This window comes from Vipera berus, assembly GCF_964194415.1.
Source record: "Vipera berus genome assembly, chromosome: 3".
Lineage (NCBI taxonomy): Eukaryota > Metazoa > Chordata > Lepidosauria > Squamata > Viperidae > Vipera > Vipera berus.
The window spans coordinates 13,356,571-13,377,027 of NC_138204.1; the positions used below are offsets into that span (position 1 = coordinate 13,356,571).

Below are 20,457 nucleotides of genomic sequence, written 5' to 3' on the forward strand. Positions count from 1 at the left end.
TAGGAAAACCTCAAAGAGGAGATGTACCAATTGTGAATATGAAAGGATTTAACTGCTCCCTTTGCCCTTTATTGGTTGGCTGAGCTATCCAGAGGTTTTATTTAAAGGAATTTATTTATTTATTTATTTATTTATTTATTTATTTATTTATTTATTTTATTTATTTATTTGTTTTTATATACCGCCCTTCTCCCGAGGGACTCGGGGCGGTGTACAGAGCAAGGTAGGTATACAGTTAAACAATAGTAAAAACAATAGTAAAAACAAATGAAACCCCAAGAGCTATCAGGCCAGGCCGGACTGCTGGAACAGGTAAGTTTTTAAGTCACGCCGGAAGGTGCGAAGGTCGGGGGCCATCCGGATTTCGGTAGGCAAGCAGTTCCAGAGGGTTGGCGCACCCACTGAGAATGCCCTCCCCATGGGGGCCACCAGCCGGCATTCTTTGAGCGGTGGCACCCTGAGGAGGCCCTCTCTGTGGGAGCGCACAGGACGGAGGGGTGTTGACGTTGGCAGAAGGTGCTCCCGTAGGTAATCCGGACCCATGCCATGTAGGGCTTTGTATGTCATTGTTAGCACCTTGAATTTGAATTGTGGGGGGGGCACCACATTTTTTTTCTGTTTTCCCTTTTGAGGTAGAGGGGGTTTCTAGGAACAAGTTCTAATTTAAATAGATTTTTCAGTGGGTGACCATTGTAGGAATTTATTGTAATATTTTCAAAAATATTTTAAAATTATCCTTTGTCAAATTTTCTGCAAGATCAGTGACAGGTGATTTTCAGCCTAGATTTTACATTCTACCTACTTTTGTAGCCCTCAGGAGAAAGTTAAGGAAATAGTTGCTGATCTTGAGTTCCCATTGTTTCCTCTGGCCAGAACCCACAAACTATTTTGAATTTCGTGTCCTGGAATATAGAACACAGAATTATTTTAAGTTTTGAGCTAATGGAGCTGAGACAATATTTCAATAGAATGCTTCAGAGTTTCAACCAGGCAAGCTAAACAGAACTATTTTCTGAATGTGCACAACATATTTTTGTACCATCCTTTTTTTTCTGATTAGTGAACATTATGGTGCTTTTAAGGGACATGGTGACTCAGTGGGTTAGGACGCTGAGCTTGTCGATCAGAAGATCGGCAGTTTGGTGGGTCGAATCACAAGTGCCGCATAACAGAGTAAGCACCTGTTACTTGTCCCAGCTTCTGCCAACCTAGCAGTTCGAAAGCACGTAAAAAATGCAAGTAGAAAAATAGGGACCACTACGGTGGGAAGGTAACAGCGTTCTGTGCGCCTTTGGCACCTAGTCATGCTGGCCACATGACCACGGAGATGTCCTTGGACAAGCGCTGGTGCTTCGGCTTTGAAACGGAGATGAGCACCGGCCCCTAGAGTTGGAAACAACTAGCACGCATGTGCGGGGGAAACTTTACCTTTACCTTTTTATGGTGCTTTATGTTTTATGGTGACTTTCTTTCTTTCTCCAGGCCTGTTTCATCCCATGTTAGTTGTGGGGGGACAGATAGTTTTAGGACTCTTCTTTGAGAGTGCTGCAGGTCCCTCTCTCTCCCTTCCTATTCAACTTCTACGTGAAATTACTGGATGAAGTCATTTGCTGGTTTGGGGTTCAGCATGGTGATGATACCCTCTTATATCCTTTGACCCCGGACCTGGGCCAGGATTGGAGGCTGTGTAGGTTTGGTTAGGACCTGGTTATCCAACTCAGTCCTACCAAGATTGAGTAATTATGGGTGCTTGGACAACCCAGATCTGTACAGTTTTAATCTTGGTTGGGGTAGCACTTCTGAGTTCAAGACTGGTGTGCAATCTGGAGGTCTTCCTGGACTCTCAGTCCCTATTGACTGAGCAGGTGGCGGCTAGGGCCAGGAAGACCTTTGCACAGCTTCTTCTGGCATGCTAGTTGCACCCTTTCTTAGACTGAAAGGTCCTTCAGACAGGCACTCGTGATCTTTTCACCTGTTGGTCCTTCAAGTTAGACCAGACGAGGAAAGCAATGCCATATACCTAGGTTAGTATTACTTTTATTGTAAAAAATGTAGTAACAGAATCTTTCAAGTTTGAATATGCCTCCCCCTCTCTTCCTTAGTTCACCACATGTGAACTAAGGTGAGGGTTGTCTAAGATGTTCATTCACTCTTGGCCCTGACTCAGATCTCTTTCATATGAGTGTGGCCTTGATCGTAGCTCTTTCTTCTGTCTGTCAAGGCCATTCCTTTCTCCTCCCCACCTTGTAGCATAAATCTTGCAATGCATTCTACAGAGGGCAGCACTTGAGGATCACCCAGAAGCTTCAGCTGATCCAGAATGCAATGGCACAGGCAGTTGAAGCCCTCTTGTTGCTTGGTTTTTGCCATGTTTTGTTCCTCATTTTTAGGACAGTTCTTGGCTTACGTCTATTCCTTTAGCACCTGTTCAAAGTTATGGCGATGATGAAAAAAGGACTTATGATTTGTCCTTGAATTTCCAGCTGTCATGGTGTCTCTGTGGTCACATGATTACAACCTGGGTGTTTGGGTATCCAGATCAAGATTACCATATCCCAACAAACCACGTCAAGTGATAGCCATTTGCAGACTTCCCTGCCACAAACAAACTCAATGGGAAACCTGGCAGGGAAGATAGCAAGTCACACCAGTAATTTGCTTCTGCCAATTTTTCTCTTGGGGACCCCCACTATGGAGGATCTCATATCCCATAGCACCCCTCATACTTCATAGCACATGCCTCCCCACTATATACACACCCCTCCTGTTTCTGCTGGCCCTCTTGCAACCTCTGCCATAGCTCCTGCCCCCACCTCCCTAAGCTCCTTATCTAGACTTTGGCCTTTCCCTGCTTAATGTCCTGTGCAGTCCTGGGTTCAAAAGTAACCATGACTACTGGGATTACTGTCAATAAGCAATGTGATCATGTGACATCATGCCTTATAACTTCATCTTTTAGCAATAGCAGTTCCATTCCCAATTGTCGCTGTAGCCCGAGGACTGCCTGTATTGTTTTATTCTTATTTTTTTTAATGTGAACTGCCCAGAGGTGTTGGGAGTTGGGCAGGGTATAAATTTAGCAAATAATGATTTTAAAAAATTATTGAAGCAGGCTTTGAATGCGACGGGATATTTTTTTCTTAATTTTAATTGCTAATTGTCTGACTTGTTCATTACTTTTTTTAAACTAGCCCTATTTGGAACATAAGGACAGGATATACTGTATCTATTTAATGAATACTCTTATTTATTCATTTCATTAAATTTGAAAAATGGGTAGTATTGGTGTGTTATAAATCTGCTTGTATAATTATTCTTTTATGCCTAGAAAAAAAGACAGAATAGAAGGACTGGAAATTTCAAAACTACAGTACATAACAATACTAATGAACAACATGTGTAAGTAAACAGTAATCTAATACAAATCTAGCCATTTGAGAGATGAAAAGATAAAACACTAAACAAAGTTTTATCTCTTGATAGGGATGATGTCTATGACTTTAATCTAAGTGGATTTGATGAACCTACAATAAAGCTTGGAGTAAGAAAATTATAGTATATAATATGTTAATAATTATATTCTTCAACAATTCTTCAACAACATGACTTCTCATTTTTTGGAATTTATGTTTCTTATTAATTCATTCCAAAATATAATTTCATTCTATAGCAGTTTCAACCTTCTGTTTGGCTTATGTTAATATTGTATTCTGCTGTAGCTACCCAACTGTACTACTGGTATTTCTTAATAAAAAGAAAAGAAAAGAATAGACAAAGTTACTAGAATTAGTCATCTCCATGTCATACGCAGTCTTCCTTAGTAATAATAAGGATATTTCTGGTTAGTTTTGGTCAATGTTATCACAAGCTTAGCCAAGTCCAGTTTTGCTTGAGCATCTTCATGCTGTTGTATGCAAGCTAAGAACACAAGCTTACAGATTTGCAAATCAACATTCAGTAAACTCATCTTTACTGGAGAGGCTGGATAAGTGTTTCTCAACCTTGATAACTTTTAAGATGTGTGGACCTCAACATCCAGAATTCCCCAGCTAGCACAGCAGAGTTGAAATCCACACATCTTATCAAGGTTTAAAGAAACATTGTTTTTCAAAAGCCATTTGTTCAGAATGCTGGAGCCCTGAGCAGGACATTGGGCTAGATCAGGGGTGTCAAACTGCTGCCCCGCAGGCCGGACGTGTCATCCAGAAGCCATGCCCACCCCATTGCCGGCAATGGCAAAACCGTCCCAATATGTTGCACGACGTCACGTGACATCGCGAGTTTGACATGTCTGGGCTAGATCTTCTGTACAGATAGTCCTTAATTTATCATTGGTCCTTAATTTACTATCATTTATTCATTTAGCGCCAGTTCAAAGTTACAACACTGAAAAAACTGACTTACAACTTGTCTCCTTGCACTTATGACTCTCACACCATCTCTACGGTCATATGATCAGAATTTAGGCACTTGTCAACTGGCATGTATTTACAACAGTTGCAGCCTCCTGGAGTCACATAATCACCATTTGCAACCTTCTCAGCCAGCTTCCAAAATACAAACTCAATGGGGGAAGCTGGTTTTGCTTAACAACTACATAATTCACTTAACAACTGCCGTGACTCCCTAAGGATCCATGGCAAAAAATATAAAAATGAGCATGACTCACTTTAACAAGTGCCTTGCTTTGCAATAGGAATTCTGGTCCCAATTGTAGTTATAAGTCCAGGACTGCTTGTAATGCCTTTGCTGAGCTTGCATTCTAAGTTTAGGATATTTTCTTGTATCCCACCATTAGAAATTACTGACACACTAAAATACATTTATTTTGAGAACGTAATCAGTATTAAAACCTTATGCATTGTCCTGCTCGCACAGTAATAAAGACAAATGGTATTTGTAAAGAAAATAAAGATTTTAAAGCCATATGTGATATTAAGGTCATTTTAAATAATTACCAATTAATTATCTTTTGTAAAATAGTCTTCATAAAAATTACAAATATACAATTATAAAAATGTATACCATTTTCATTGGAAAAAAATGGGAAGAATGATTGTTTACTTGACAGAAATATTTACAAATAGGCAGAAAAATCAGCGACAAATGGAACTGTAATGCTTGTGCTGTTTATTTAGGTCCAGGAATTACATCTTATTGGTTTAGAAGCTACTCGTGAACTCCCAAAGAAAATGTAAGTGTGCCTTCTATCAGCAGAAAAACTTGTAAATATGAACTATTAAAATAAAATTAGATGATTGCAAGATTTTAAATACATATTTTATATTGGCATGATAGAGGAACAAAAATCTCTAGAAGATATGTGGTAGGTGCTTTACCAATGGAAAGAGGTTGTTTTCCACATATGCAAGTAAACAAAAAAATTAACGCAAATGAAGTATTTATTTCCATTCTAATTACTAAAATAAGTTATTTTTTATTTGTTTTAGAACTCAGAAAAATGAAACAAAAAGTATAACCCAAAAGAAGCAGGAAGGGAAGGTATTTTTTTAAAAGGGACATAATTTGAGTAAAAGTTGTATTTTGTAAATACAAGGATGTTTATAGTAATAGTTCTCCTTGGCTACTATTATGTATATTTATTATTATAGCTTGATTGGATTGTGTTTTTAATGCTATATCATATGTTGCTGTTGCTACATGGACAGCTATGCAGGAAAGTGGTGTTTTACAATGTGAAATGTTTATTTATTTATTTTAAAATTAGTTTAATCTTACTTGCTTTAATTTAAAATACTATATATCAGGGATGTGCTGTATTAAATTTCCTTGAGAGCAACTAGACAAATCAGTTAATTAAATTAATTAATTAATTTAATTTAATTTAATTTAATTAGTAGAATTGTGCTTTAATAAGGTGGTTGGGCTTGGATAGGGGCCTCGAGTTAAGACGCGCTAAGAGGCCCCTGATCAGATTTTTAGCCGGTTATTTTAGGAGGTTAGGGAGGGGGAGGGAGGGGGGGTTGGGGAGGGAACTTGTAACCGGCACTCAGTCTGGTCCTGTTAGAGGTCCTGGTGGGACGGGGTTGGGGGAGGTGGCTGCTGGCGCTGGGAATGTGGGGGTGGGGTATCGAATCCCCACGGCGATAGGGTATGGCAGCAGGTGTTTGCGAGGAGGGTCATATCAACATCTGGGATCGCGCCCCCGCTATCTTCGAGCGGTGGCGCGCTCCGACCCTCCGGTTAGCACCCTCTTACCCGGGGATGAGGGTGATCAGGCCCCTGAGCTCAGGCTGGTCTATTTTAACGCTAGATCCGTAGTTAATAAAGCTCCCCTCATCCGTGATCGGATTGAGGAGGAATGTGCGGATCTAGCGTGCATCACGGAAACTTGGCTGGGCTCGGAGGGAGGGGTGCCTCTCACCGAGTTATGCCCGCCGGGTTTCCGGGTGCTGCACCAGCCACGGGCTCAGGGCAGGGGTGGTGGGGTGGCAGTGGTTATTCGGGAGACATTGTGTCCCCGGGAGGCCACCATTGTCCAGATGGCCGGGAGTGAGACCCTCCTCTTGAGGTGTGGTCCTCGGGTTCAGTTGGGCTTGTTGCTTACATACCTGGCGCCCAGCTGTGTGGCAACAGCCCTGCCCGAGCTGCTCGACACCCTCTCAGGGTTGGCGGTGGAGTTCCCCAGCCTCGTAGTCCTGGGTGACTTCAACCTGCCATCACTGGGAGGGTCGTCGGAGTTAGCTCGGGAGTTCATGGCTTCCATGACAGCCATGGGCCTGACCCAGGTTATTGAGGGCCCGACTCATGAGGGGGGTCACACTCTTGACCTGGTGTTTCTGTCTGGACAGTGGTTGGATGATCTGGGAGGGGGTTCTCCGTCCATCACCCCTCTGTCATGGTCAGACCATTACCTCCTGAGGCCATCCCCCGCCGCTGGGCGGCGGAGCCGACCAGGTGGTTCCGCCCCAGGCGCCTAATGGACCCAGATCGGTTCCAGAGGGCGCTTGGGCCTATACCTATCACCCTTACCCACAGCCCAGTCGATGCCCTGGTGGAGGCCTGGGAAACGGCAGCCACCAGGGCACTCGACTGCGTTGTACCCATGCGACCTCTGACCCGACGCAGATCCCGTTGGGCCCCATGGTTCTCTGTGGAGCTCCGGGAGATGAAGCGGCGGAGACGAGGTCTAGAGAGCGGTTGGAGATCCAGCCGATCCAAATCCGACCGATTGCAGTTAAGAACCTTTATAAGGTCTTATCTTGCGGCGATAAGGACGGCGAAGTCTAACTACTTTGCCGCCCTTATCGCGTCCGCAGATAATCGCCCGGCCGCCCTGTTTAGGGTGACTCGCTCCCTCCTTAATCAGGAGGTGAGAGAGGATCCCTTGCAGGGACGAGCCGAGGAGTTTAGTCATCATCTGGCGGACAAAATCGCTGGGATCCAGACCGGCTTGGACTCTGACTGGGCAGAGTCTAATGTGGAGGAATCAGGCGGTCTTGAGCACGTTATCTGGAATGAGTTCGACCCTGTTTCCCCTGATGATGTGGACAGGATCATGGGGAGACTGAGCACCACCACCTGTTTGTTGGATCCGTGCCCCTCCTGGCTAGCTTATGCGGCTCGGGAAGGAACACGAGGCTGGTTCCATGCAGTAATAACTGCTTCCTTGAAGGAGGGTGTCTTTCCTGCCGCCTTGAAGGAGGCGGTGGTGAGACCCCTTCTCAAGAAGCCTGCTTTGGACCCGGCTGTTTTAAACAACTACCGTCCAGTCTCCAACCTTCGCTTTCTGGCGAAGGTTGTTGAGAGTGTGGTGGCGCATCAGCTCCCTCTGTTCCTGGAGGAAACTGATTATCTGGACCCGTACCAATCGGGCTTCAGGCCCGGACACAGCACGGAGACGGCATTGGTCGCGCTGGTGAATGATCTCTGGAGGGCTAGGGACAGGGGTTGCTCCTCTGTCCTGGTCCTATTAGATCTCTCAGCGGCGTTCGATACCATCGACCATGGTATCTTACTGCGGCGTCTCAGGGGGCTGGGAGTGGGAGGCACCGTTTTACGGTGGTTCTCCTCCTACCTCCAGGGCCGCTCGCAATCGGTGTTGACAGGAGGGCAGAGATCCGCCCCGAGGTCTCTCATTTGTGGAGTCCCTCAGGGGTCGGTTCTCTCGCCTCTCCTGTTCAACATCTATATGAAGCCGCTGGGCGAGATCATTCGTGGTTTTGGGGTGGGGTATCATCAGTACGCTGATGATACCCAACTTTTTCTTTCCACCCCGAACCAACCCAGTGATGCCCTCTCCGTGATGTCCCGGTGCCTGGAGGCGGTTCGGGTCTGGATGGGGAGAAACAGGCTTCGTCTCAATCCCGCCAAGACTGAGTGGCTATGCATATCGGCATCTCGGGTTAACCAAGTTATTCCATCCTTAATGATGGGGGGTGAGGTGTTACCCCCCGTCGATAGGGCTCGCAACTTGGGCGTCCTCCTGGATTCACGGCTCAATTTCGAAGACCATATAGGAGCCGTGACCAGGGGGGCTTTTGCCCAGGTTCGCCTGGTGCGCCAGTTGCGTCCCTATCTGGACCGAGACGCCCTACGCACAGTTACTCATGCGCTTGTGACCTCCCGTTTGGACTACTGTAACGCTCTCTACATGGGGCTGCCCTTGAAGACCACTCGGAGGCTTCAACTGGTGCAGAATGCGGCCGCGCGAGTTGTAATGGGGGTTTCCCGATACTCCCATGTAACACCTCTACTCCGTGAGCTGCATTGGCTTCCGGTTGCCCTCCGGGTGAAATTCAAGGTGCTGGTTATCACCTATAAAGCCCTACATGGCCTGGGTCCGGGATATCTGAGGGAACACCTGCTGCCGGCATCAAATGCCCTTCGCCCAGTGCGCTCCCACAGGGAGGGTCTGCTCAGGGTCCCGCCGGTAAGAGACTGCCAGCGGGTAACACCCAGGGATAGGGCCTTCTCGGTGGGAGCGCCTGCCCTCTGGAACCAGCTGCCGGTGGAGCTGAGAACTGCCCCCGACCTTCGATCATTCCGCCGGGGCCTGAAGACCTGGCTCTTCGAGCTCTCGGGCCCAGACTGAGGAGGAATTTTTAATTTGGGGTTCTTTTTAACTGACTACAGGGTTAATTTAATATTTTTTAATTTGGTTCTTAATTTTTGTATTTTGGATTTTTAATTCCCTGTAAACCGCCCTGAGTCCTCAGGGAATAGGGCGGTATATAAATATAAATAAATAAATAAATAAATAAATAAATAAATCTTAATACTGGTTTTTACAGGATTGCATTGGTTTCCAAGTAGAATATGCTAATGAAGTTATTTAAGTCTTTGAAGAACTTGTATCTTTGACTTTTGAGAAAATACATCAACTCGAATTTGGCAGATTAAGATCTAGATTTTTATTTATACGCATGGTATGGGATAGGTTAGAATATTTTAATAGACCATTCAACTAAACAGTAATTGCTTCTAAAATATATTAGTAGATAAAACGGCCTTGTGTTTCCTTGCCACGTCTAATCAGAAGTTCTTTTAAACCAAAACATACATATTTTTCAAAGAAAATGATTTATTTTGTTCTATAGGGCAGGACAAATAGAAATTACAAGCATCTTTTTAGTGACACAGACACCGAATATAGAGGTGATGATACGAAGACAGATATTAGCTGGTTAAGAGAATCAAATAGAAAACCGAAACCTCAGGTTATAAACTACAGCAGAGCCAGAAAACCAAGCAAGCCCAAAACTCTGGAACCAGGCAAGATGTATATTTATTACAAAGTCTATAAATCAGATTATTTTTCTGTAATTAAAATGCAGTTCTCTTCAGGTCAATTCAAATATTGGTATTTAAATGTATTCCAGAATCTGGGTAGGGATGCTCCCTCAAGTTTCCCAGCAGAAGGTTTGCTAGGCAGAACACAATCCAACCTAGTATTCATCCTTACACAATACACTCATACACAATTGACAATACTAGCTTTTGGTATTGGTCAAACATTGTTATTTCCCTACAATTATCCATTTCTGGTTGGATTTTTAATTAAAATTAAAAGCTTTATATTTGCCTGCTAAATACATATTCAGAAGTAAGCTCTGCTGAGTTTAGTGGTATTCACAATGAGGATTGGCCTTAAATTATTTATTTGTAGTACACACAGAGAAAGATGCAAGTTTTAGTTGTCTCTTGGATTTTTAGTTTATTGTGAACAAAGCAGCTCTGATTAATTTCTGGAGTTGGATATTTTATTTCTTCTTGCCATTACTAATCAGAATACATGTTTCATTTTCCCTAGAAGCATAAAAGTACTTTCAAAATATAGCTTTTTTTAAATTTTCAAATTTTAAAAAATCTTCTATACTTCCTAATCCTTTTGCAAACTTTTTTTATACTACTTTGTTATTTGTTCTTCCACTACTACTGCAGACGGACAGAACTAGAGATATGTATGTACTATATACGACCCAAAACATCCCTACTCCTGTACTGAGGCTACACCTTTGCTTCTGAGTATAGCACATTTTGCATATACATTCTAGCACACTACATTCCAATAAGAAAACACTAAAATATTTTAAAATATTTTACCTTAAGTATATTTTTACATGTCCCTTGATTTTTGCCTCTTGTTATTTTATTTACCAACAAATAAATAATTTGATGTCATTGAGAAAATATGGAAATATTTTTTTCTCCAGCTCCAGTGCTTGTTCTGAAGGCACAGTTAGAAATTTGAGGCTCCAAGATTGCATGCTGGCCTTGAGCAACTTTTTGCAGCTTCCAGCTTCCCCTTCAGCCACAGTCACCAAAATGCCTGCCCTCCTTTTTGCCACAGGAAGTACACACATTCGCACAAAATCAAGGAAACTTTTAAGCTTTAATTTATTTTAAATAAGAAAATCTTTCAAACTCCCTACCCTAGGAAAATACAGAAGTGTGGCATGGCCTCATTTATACTATTCACTGCTTCAGCATTGATAATCAACATTTCTGCAGTTTTTTATCTGAGCGACAGGAAAAAGTTAGGTATGTGAAGGACAAGAAGCAGGGAAGCAAGCAGTCAAATACTGAGGTGGCCATAGTCCACATTGAGTACTATTTGGCACTGTTACCAAATCACTGTAATCTAGACTGGAATTTCTGAAGTTAGTTTAAGAGCAGCACAGGAGACAAGCAGCTTAGGCTGCTGTACAGAATTGCTTGACTTTTTTCTAGGGGCATATTCTTCTTGCTCACCATTCCCACCCCATCCCATATCTTGATCCCATATTAGAGATTGTCTAATACATTCTGGAGAGTCTTGTATCTACAAGAAAATGAAACTAGACTTCCGTCTGAGATCAATTTTAATAAAGGGTTTATCCATCCATCCATCCATCCATTATCTATCTATCTATCTATCTATCTATCTATCTATCTATCTATCTATCTATCTATCTATCTATCTATCTATCTATCTCTAATGTGGCCCAAAGTCACCCCTAGGCAAGATGGGCGGCACGCAAATCGAATAAAATAAATACTAAATAGATTTATACAACTCACACAGTGACACCAGGCAGTGTACAACATTACAAATTAAGACTATAAAAAACCCAGATACCCCACCCCCGCTTGGCAGTGACTTCCAGAAAAATAACAAGGAGTGGGGGCAATCTTATTTTTGAGGAAATGATGTTCCAAAGGGAAAGAGTCACTACAGACGAGGCCCTTCTTCTAGGTCCCATCAGGTATACTCCCTTAATTTATTTTTAGATTTGTTTAATATATTTTTATCCCCTTCATTACTTCATAAGTACCTCCTGGGTGAACATACATAATTCTCCTTTCTCCCCAGATGAAACCCACATCTTATCCTGCCTTCCTGCTCTGGTGGGCTGAGTAGTTATAACTGGATAGAAGTCATTCTTCAAATCTATTTTTAATTCATTTTATTTTATTTTATTTTATTTTATTATTTTATTTTATTTTATTTACTTATTCATTTTTTCAATTTATATCTTTCTACATACAAACAATAAATAAAATTAATGTCTTATGCTAGTAGCCTTCCAATTATTCAATAATAATGATGATGATGTTGAAAGGGACCTTGGAGGTCATCTAGTTCAACCCCCTGCTCAGGTAGGAAACCATATGCCATTTCAGATAAATGGCTGTCCAGTCTCTTCTTAAAAATTTAAAGTGTTGGAGCATTCATAGCTTCTGGAGGCAGGTTGTTCCACTAATTAATTGTTCTGACTGTCAGAAAATTTCTCCTTAGTTCTCTCTTTGGTTAGTTTCCATCCATTGCTTCTTGATTTGCCTTCAGGTGCTTTGGAGAATAGCTTGACTCCCTCTTCTTTGTGGCAACCCCTGAGATATTGGAACACGGCTATCGTGTCACCTCTCAACCTTCTCTTCATTAAACTAGACACCCAATTCCAGCAACTGTTCCTTATATGTTTTAGCCCCCAGTCCCCTTTGTTTCTCTTCTCTGTACTCTTTCTAGAGTCTCAACATCCTTTTTACATCTTGGTGACCAAAACTGGATGCAGTATTCCAAGTGTGGCCTTACCAAGGCATTGCAAAGTGGTATTAACACTTCACGTGGTCTTGATTCTATCCTTCTCTTAATGCAGCCGAGCACTGTGTTGGCTTTTTTGGCAGCTGCAGCACACTGCTGGCTCATATTTAAGTGATTGTCCACTAGGAATCTGAGATCCTTCTCACAGTTACTACTATTGAGCAAGGTACCACCTATACTATACCTGTGTATTTCTTGCCTAAATGTAGAACCTTACTTTTTTCACCATTGAATATCATTATGTTAGATAGCGCCCAATGTTCAACTCTGTCAAGATCCTTCTGTATCTTAAGCCTATCTTCTGGAGTGTTGGCAATTCCAGCCAGCTTGGTGTTGTCTGCAAATTTGATGAGTTCCCCATCTATCCCCTCATCCAAATCATTGATGAAGATGTTGAAGAGCTCTGGGCCCAGAATAGAGCCCTGGGGCACCCCACTACACACTTCCTTCCATGTAGATGCAGTTCCGTTGAAGACCACACGCTGAGTATGGCCTGTCAGCCAGCTACGAATCCATCTGGTGGTGATGCTATCTAATCCACATTTTTCTATCTTATCAAGTAGTAGGTTGTGGTCTACTTTATCAAATACCTTACTGAAGTCCAAGTAAATTATATCCACAGCATTCCCCTGGTCCACTGATTTTGTCACTTGGTCAAAGAATCAATAAGATTTTTCTGGCATGATTTGTTTTTATTTTTTATTTTTATTTATTTTATTTTAATCCCATTTATATCCCGCCCTTCTCCGAAGACTCAGGGCGGCTTACAATCTAAGCACAAATCAAATGTGCTTAGCAATAGCCTTCATTCTATGTATATGCCTACTTATTAGGGCTTTCGGGGCCCCCCAAGCGGCATTATTACAAAGTCAGCTTATTGCCCCCAACAATCTGGGTCCTCATTTTACTTACCTCGGAAGGATGGAAGGCTGAGTCAACCTTGAGCCTGGTGGGATGCGAACCTGCACTAATTGCAGGCAGCTGGTGTTACTTAAGGAGGCATTAGCCCACTGCTCCACCAAGGCTCTTTTTGACAAACCCATGTTGGCTTTTGGTAATGACTTTCTTTGCCTCTAGATGTTCGCTGATTCGTTGCTTGATTATCTTTTCCAGAATCCTCCCAGGTATTGATGTCAGGCTGATAGGTCTGTAGTTTCCTGGATCCATTTTTCCCCCTTTTTTGAAGATGGGAACTACATCAGCTCTTTTCCAATCCTCTGGTAGTTCCCTAGTGCTCCAGGATCTTTGAAAGATATAGTTCAATGGTTCTGAGATCACATCTGCCAGTTCCTTCAGAACCTTGGGGTGTAGTCCATCTGGTCCTGGGGATTTCTCTACATGGGGCTGCCCTTGAAGACCACTCGGAGGCTTCAACTGGTGCAGAATGCGGCCGCACGAGTTGTAATGGGGGTCTCCCGATACTCCCATGTAACACCTCTACTCCGCGAGCTGCATTGGCTTCCGGTTGCCCTCCGGGTGAAATTCAAGGTGCTGGTTATTACCTATAAAGCCCTACATGGCCTGGGTCCGGGCTATTTGAGGGAACACCTGCTGCCGGCATCAAACGCCCTTCGCCCAGTGCGCTCCCACAGGGAGGGTCTGCTCAGGGTGCCGCCGGTGAGAGATTGCCGGCGGGTGACACCCAGGGATAGGGCCTTCTCAGTGGGAGCGCCTGCCCTCTGGAACCAGCTGCCGGTGGAGCTGAGGACTGCCCCCGACCTCCGATCATTCCGCCGGGGCCTGAAGACCTGGCTCTTTGAGCTCTCGGGCCCAGGCTGAGGAGAAATTTTAATTGGGGTTTTAAGTATACAGGGTCAATTTAATATTTTTTAATTTGGTTTTTTAACTTTTGTATGGTGGATTTTTTAATTTCCTGTAAACCGCCCTGAGTCCTCAGGGAATAGGGCGGTATATAAATGTAACTAACTAACTAAATAAATAAAATAAATTTAAACTCGTCCATTTTCTTGCCTATCTTAACTTTTGTTTCTAATCTGTTTTTTATAGTACTGTTTTTGATAGGTTGGACTGTTTTTTCCCTTTGTGTAAAGATGGCTGCAAAAAACGAGTTAAGTAGTTCTGCTTTCTCCCTGTTGCTTGTCACCTTCTTGCCACTTTCTCCCATTAATGGACCAATCATTTCCTTAACTTTTTCTTGTTTTTTTACATGTTGAAAGAAGCTTTTTTGTTATTTTTTTCTTTTGTCACAAGCCTTAGTTCATTTTGAACCTTAGCTTTTCTTACTTCATCTTTGTAGGCTCGGGCTATTTGCTGATATTCTGCTGTAGTTATGTGCCCCTCTTTCCACTTTTTATTCTTGCCTGTTTTGTCTTTCAATTTATCAGAGAGTTCTTTATCCAGCCATGCTGGTTTCTTTTGAGAGCTGTTATTTTTCTTCTTCGTTGGTATTATGCTAGACTGGGCTTTTATTATCTCACTTTTCAAAATTTCCCAAGCTTCCTGAGCTATTTTCCCCTTGAGGATTCTCATCCATGGAATCCTTCCGAAGCTCTACGTTTATTGAAATTAGCTCTCTTAAAGTCCAAGACTCTGGTTTGACTGTGTTTTATTGCTTGTGCTTGTATAATGTTGAATTCCAATATTGCATTATCACTCCCCCCCAAGGTTACTGTGGCTTCAACACCTTCTATCATTCCATCTCTTAGTGAGAATTAGGTCCAATATGGGTGATCCCCTAGTTCCCTTCTCTACTTTTTGGCAGACAAAGTTGTCTGCTAGGTTTGTCAGGAATCTGTTTGATCTTCCACTTGGTGCAGAGTTTGTCTCCCAGTTGATGTCAGGGTAATTAAGTCCCCCATTATTATTGTCATGTGCTTCCTACATACCTTTGCTAGCTGACTAGCAAAAAGTTCATCTATTTCCTCTGTTTGGTTGGGTGGCCTATAGTATACACCTATGGCAGACATGTCAAACACAAGGCCCGGGGGCCGGATCCGGCCCGCGAACTGGTTTCATGTGGCCCGCGAAGCCATCCTGGAAACAGTGAGGGAACGGCCCCCACTGCCTTGGCCCTGGCCCAGAGACCCTCTTCCTGCCAGAGACCCTCAGATCTGTCCCACTCCTGCCCAGGCCCCCATAGGCACCCTTGATGCAAACGATGTAGAGCTGGCCACGCCCACCCAGTAGGCCATACGCACTCTAGCCACGCCCACCCAGTAGGCCACGCCCACCCAGGCCATACCCACCCGGCCCCCTGAAGGCAACTGCAATGCTGATGCGGCCCTCAATGAAATTGAGTTTGACACCCCTGACCTATGGCAATGTCATTTCCCCCCCTTTTATATTGACCAAAATTCATTCGAGACAGTTTTCATCATTGTTATGCTGTGTTTCTGTAGAGATGCAGTTATTTCTTATAGAGAGAGCAACTCCACTTCCTCTTTTATTTGGTGTGTTTCTTTTAAATAATTTAAATCCCTCTAGCTGTTTGTTCCATTTGTGGATTTCATCTCACCAAGTTTCTGTAATGGCAACAATATCATATCTACCCTCATTTACCTGAATTTCTAGTTCAGCCTGTTTATTGCAAATACTCTGTATGTTGGTATATAAGCATTTGAGTCCTTTATGACTGACCCTGTGTTTACTTTCTACATAATCTGCGTGGTGCCTGAGTTCCCCTATTTTCTTACCAGCTGTTTGATTAGTGCACTTGGTGTGGCACTCACTATTTTAAAGCTTGATTTTGCTTGACAGCAAGGTTGATATTCTTGTCCACACACATCTCTATGTTACATGCACTGATAACCCTATAATTTCTAGATTGCCGGGGACAGGAATGTTCTGAATTAATTAACTCACTGTCCCCGTTTTTCAGTTTAAACATCTTTGTTTAATTGTGGATTGATTGTGTAATTCTAAACTCATGTTTAAAATACCTTGGTAATTTCTTTATTAAGATGATCAGAAACAGTGAAAATTGAATGCTAAAAATTTTGATCATTGTAGTAGGATATAATTAATCTTTGGGTTGTTTTGTCATTAATGTTGAATTTTTAGATAAATTCTCTGTATCACCAGGGATGAGGGAAATATCTCCACCCCAAAAAAGCAGAAGTAATAAGGTAACTCTTTCAATTATTCTTTTTTACAAGCATTGAAACTGTCTGTTTTGCACACAGAAAGAATTAAATGATCAGATTATTTTTTAAGATAGTCTGTTCAATCTGCTATTCAATGAGGAAAGTTTGTGGTCAAGAAAAATATTCTTTTATCCTGAGCATAAGAAAAATAACTAACATTCTTTCTACTCTGCTCTTCTTGCCCTGATGAATTGTCCTTTTGTTTTTCAATGTGATATGTTAATATTTTGAAGCCTATTGTATTTAGCTTGTACGGATGATTGTATTTCTTATAAAGTTATACTTAGCTGACAATCCTTTTTTGACCGGTTTGTCCCCTCTTGGGGTGAATTAAGACAATGAAATTTCCCAACAAGTTGTGATCATCCAGTGTACTTAACATGGCCTTTTCTGAACTACCATCCTCTATAGTGTTCCTAATTTTCCTGCCAGCTTGTCTAGTTGAGATGTAATAATAACAGTATTATGTCACTAGAGAGATCCAGATAAGGAATTCTGACACAGAGTCTCTGAAGCCGATCTCTGTACTGAATTTTACTTTGTAAATAGCTATAAGACATGCTGAACAATTAGGAAAACATCTAACTTTAATATTAACACAGTGTGCAAAGTATTTTTTTAAGAGCCTATTTCTAAAAACCAGAATGATAACGATGATGGGGAAAGAATACTACCGACTAGATCAAAAAAACTCAGAAAAACAGCAGTAGCCAAAAAATATCACAAAGAACTCTCAAGTTCAGAGATAGAGAGTGAAGAGGAAATTTCTGAATATTTGAATAAGAAGAACACTTCAAATGAATATGTAAGCTTTGCATTTTATTGTACCTTTACTAAAAGCATATGTTCCTGGAATTAGTATTTTGGGGAGTCATTCTATCTGTTTCTGTTTTACCTAGAATATGATTTTCAAAAGAATGGAATAGTATTTAACAAAGAGGAACAACTGTACCCTTAATTCAAAGAAAAAAAGTTTTACATAAATATTAAATATTAAATATAGTCCCTGACCTATGATTTGCCCATTGTGGTCATAAGTCACGATGGTTGTAAAGCAAGTCATCATGTGACCAATTTTACTACTATTTTTTTTTTTTTGCAGCAGCAGCCCTTAAGCAAATCGCCATGGTCATTAAGTGAATTCACAGTCATTAAGCAAACACCACAATCAATCATTGTTTGCCACGAGGCCTTTTTGACAAAAACTGGAAATAAGCACCAGCTTTCAGCAAACATCATGGTCAGATGACACAGGATGCTGCAAACGGCTGTAAAAGCAGGCCGGTTGCCGAGCACCCAAAATGTGATCATGTGACCACAAGGGAGGGGGCAACTATCAGAACTTCACAACCAGGTTGTATGCACATGGGGGTGGGAGAGTTCATTGTAACTTCGAATGGTCACTAAATGACTGATCGTAAGTCAAGGACTACATGTATCCTTGCTATGCTGTTGCTGAAGTTTCACAGGCAGCAAGTCATAACTGTGTTATTCTGGATGTAGATCATGGACTCCACTGTTATCCCAAACACAAAGCAGGGTGCGAGTTATACAGGAGCTGGAGCTGACATAGAAAAGACAAATCAGAGTGGGGATCAGATATGAAGAAAGGGAAACTGCCATGATAAGAGAAAAGAAACAGGGTGGGAAACAAAACTGCACCAGGTGAAGGAAAGAATATAGAATAACAGAGATGGGAGAGACCTTGGAAATATTCTGGTCAAAAGAAAAGAGAGAGGAGCTCGTTTGATATTATAAAATTAAGCAAATTTACTAAGCAAACAGACTGATGTTTTGATTTTATCCACAAGTATGAGACAGATCACAGGTAATGATTTGAAGAAAAAATATCTTATTGGATAAGATGGGTCTACAAATGCTTTGTGAGTAGTTTTAGTACCTTAAAAGACTAATGAAAACAAGGTTTACAAGCATCCAAGGAGGAAAGTAAGCTGAAGGGGAAAAAATGGGTAGAAACACAACTTTAGCACAGTAGAAGCTTTACTCACGTTTCCACCTTGAGCTTCCATTTTTAAAAATAACATTTTAAATACTATTATGCTTCTTTCTAAAATGCGCAGTTTGATTAGTGTGCAGTGAAACTGTGTCTGATAGGTTTTTGTATCTCTAGCCAGAACATAAAACTACGGCAAAATCTAGAGCTGTTAATCAATCCGAGATACAACAACATACAATTGCCAGTGAGACAGTCAAAGGAAAATTGATAAATCAGCCAAAAAGATCTACTAAAGCAAAAGATGACATGACAAAAAAACAAATGGAATTGCCACCATCTCCTTCATCTGGGAGTCCACCTTTCTCTGAGATAATGAGATGTAAGCTTTAGGTTTTGTTGTTACATTTAACTCTAGTAGGACAGTCTTAACTTAAATTTATGTACTTGAGATTTTTCACCAGTCAACAATTTTTGGATAACTATAAGGTATATCTGGTCAGCTTAGTAAACTCCAGCAATTTTGCTATAATACTTTTCCAACACTATGTTCAGACACTTTGACTTATGCTTAACTATAAATATATCTTATCACAATAATTAGCAATGTCTGTAGCGCAGGGAAGAGCCTGCTCATGCAATCAGGTATATTTACAATTAACCATAAAGCTATGGATAACCACTACTTACATTATCTCTATATATGTATATGAATTTCCAATAGGCCTGACCCCAAAGTATAAACTAAAATAGTATCCTTTCCTTTTTATTTATTTATTTAATTTATTTATGTTCAATTTTATTTTCCCATTTCTTCCACAAACAAGTCAACAAATATATCGCCATACATAAATAAATACACGTATGTTTGGGTGCTGCTCGTCCATTTCCCCTTTCACTGTATCCACCTTCCTTCTCTCTCTTCCCTCTTCTCTACTTCCTTTCTCCCTTTCTCCTTTCTTTCCTACTTCCCTCTTCTTCCTCTCCTCTCCTTTTTCCCTCACCACTCCCCTCCCGTTTCTCCCCACTTCTCTTTCCCTCTAACCTTCCTACTTCCTATCCCCTCCTCTACTCTCTTCCCTCTCTCCTCTCCTTTCTTCCCTCCCATTCCTCTTCCGATACAATTCAGGGGTGATGTCCGAGCAGCTCCTCTCCTTGGATTTTCAATGTTTGTATTAGGTATAATAATATCCTTATCTCCTCATTTTTCTTCCATCTAAATTAGTGTTAGCTGTCTTTTAAGCATATTCTCTTTTTCACCCACTTGTAAAATTTTCCCCAAATTTTGTAATACTCTGACTCTGTCTTATCTTTAATTATCATTGTTAATCTACTCATTTCCACACATTCCGTTATTTTCCTGAACACCTCCTCTTCTGGAGGAGCTTTCAGTGCCTTCCAGTTTTGTGCAAACACAATCCTAGCTGCAGTGGTTATACGAATAATCAAATATGTGTTCTCTTTGCTATATTTCTCTGGTAAAATACCCAACAGGAATATTTCTGGTCTTAATTCTATATGTTGTTGTATCATCTTTTCTATCCATGATTTGATTATGTTACAATAGGTTTTAGCTTCTGCACACGTCCACCACATATGATAGAAAGAGCCTGGTATTTGATGACATTTCCAACATTTCATAGATCTGTCCTTAAACATTTTAGCTAGTTTTTCTGGAGACATATGCCATCTGTAGAACATCTTGTACATATTTTCTTTATACACTTAATGCAAATCACACTGTTTTTCTTTTTTTAAAAATGTGACTCCCAGGTGCAGGAATAAGAACATCTTATGCATGCACCTGGGAATCACATTTTTTAAAAAAGAAAACAGTGCTGATTTGCATTAAGAAA

At 41.5% G+C, this 20,457-nt stretch overlaps 1 protein-coding gene across 1 annotated transcript in view; it reads left to right on the forward strand.

Annotated features, from left to right (window-relative positions):
* The window catches only part of SYCP2 (synaptonemal complex protein 2), a gene marked incomplete at both ends in the record, with an annotated part of 54,466 nt that overhangs the window by 22,591 nt on the left and 11,418 nt on the right, over positions 1 to 20,457 (forward strand). The window contains 7 exons of the mRNA XM_081323643.1: positions 3,329 to 3,399; positions 3,484 to 3,541; positions 5,139 to 5,194; positions 9,566 to 9,735; positions 17,271 to 17,452; positions 17,750 to 17,887; positions 18,779 to 18,983. Coding sequence (XP_081179769.1) covers positions 3,329 to 3,399; positions 3,484 to 3,541; positions 5,139 to 5,194; positions 9,566 to 9,735; positions 17,271 to 17,452; positions 17,750 to 17,887; positions 18,779 to 18,983 — 880 coding nt within the window. The remainder of the gene's footprint in view (positions 1 to 3,328; positions 3,400 to 3,483; positions 3,542 to 5,138; positions 5,195 to 9,565; positions 9,736 to 17,270; positions 17,453 to 17,749; positions 17,888 to 18,778; positions 18,984 to 20,457) is intronic.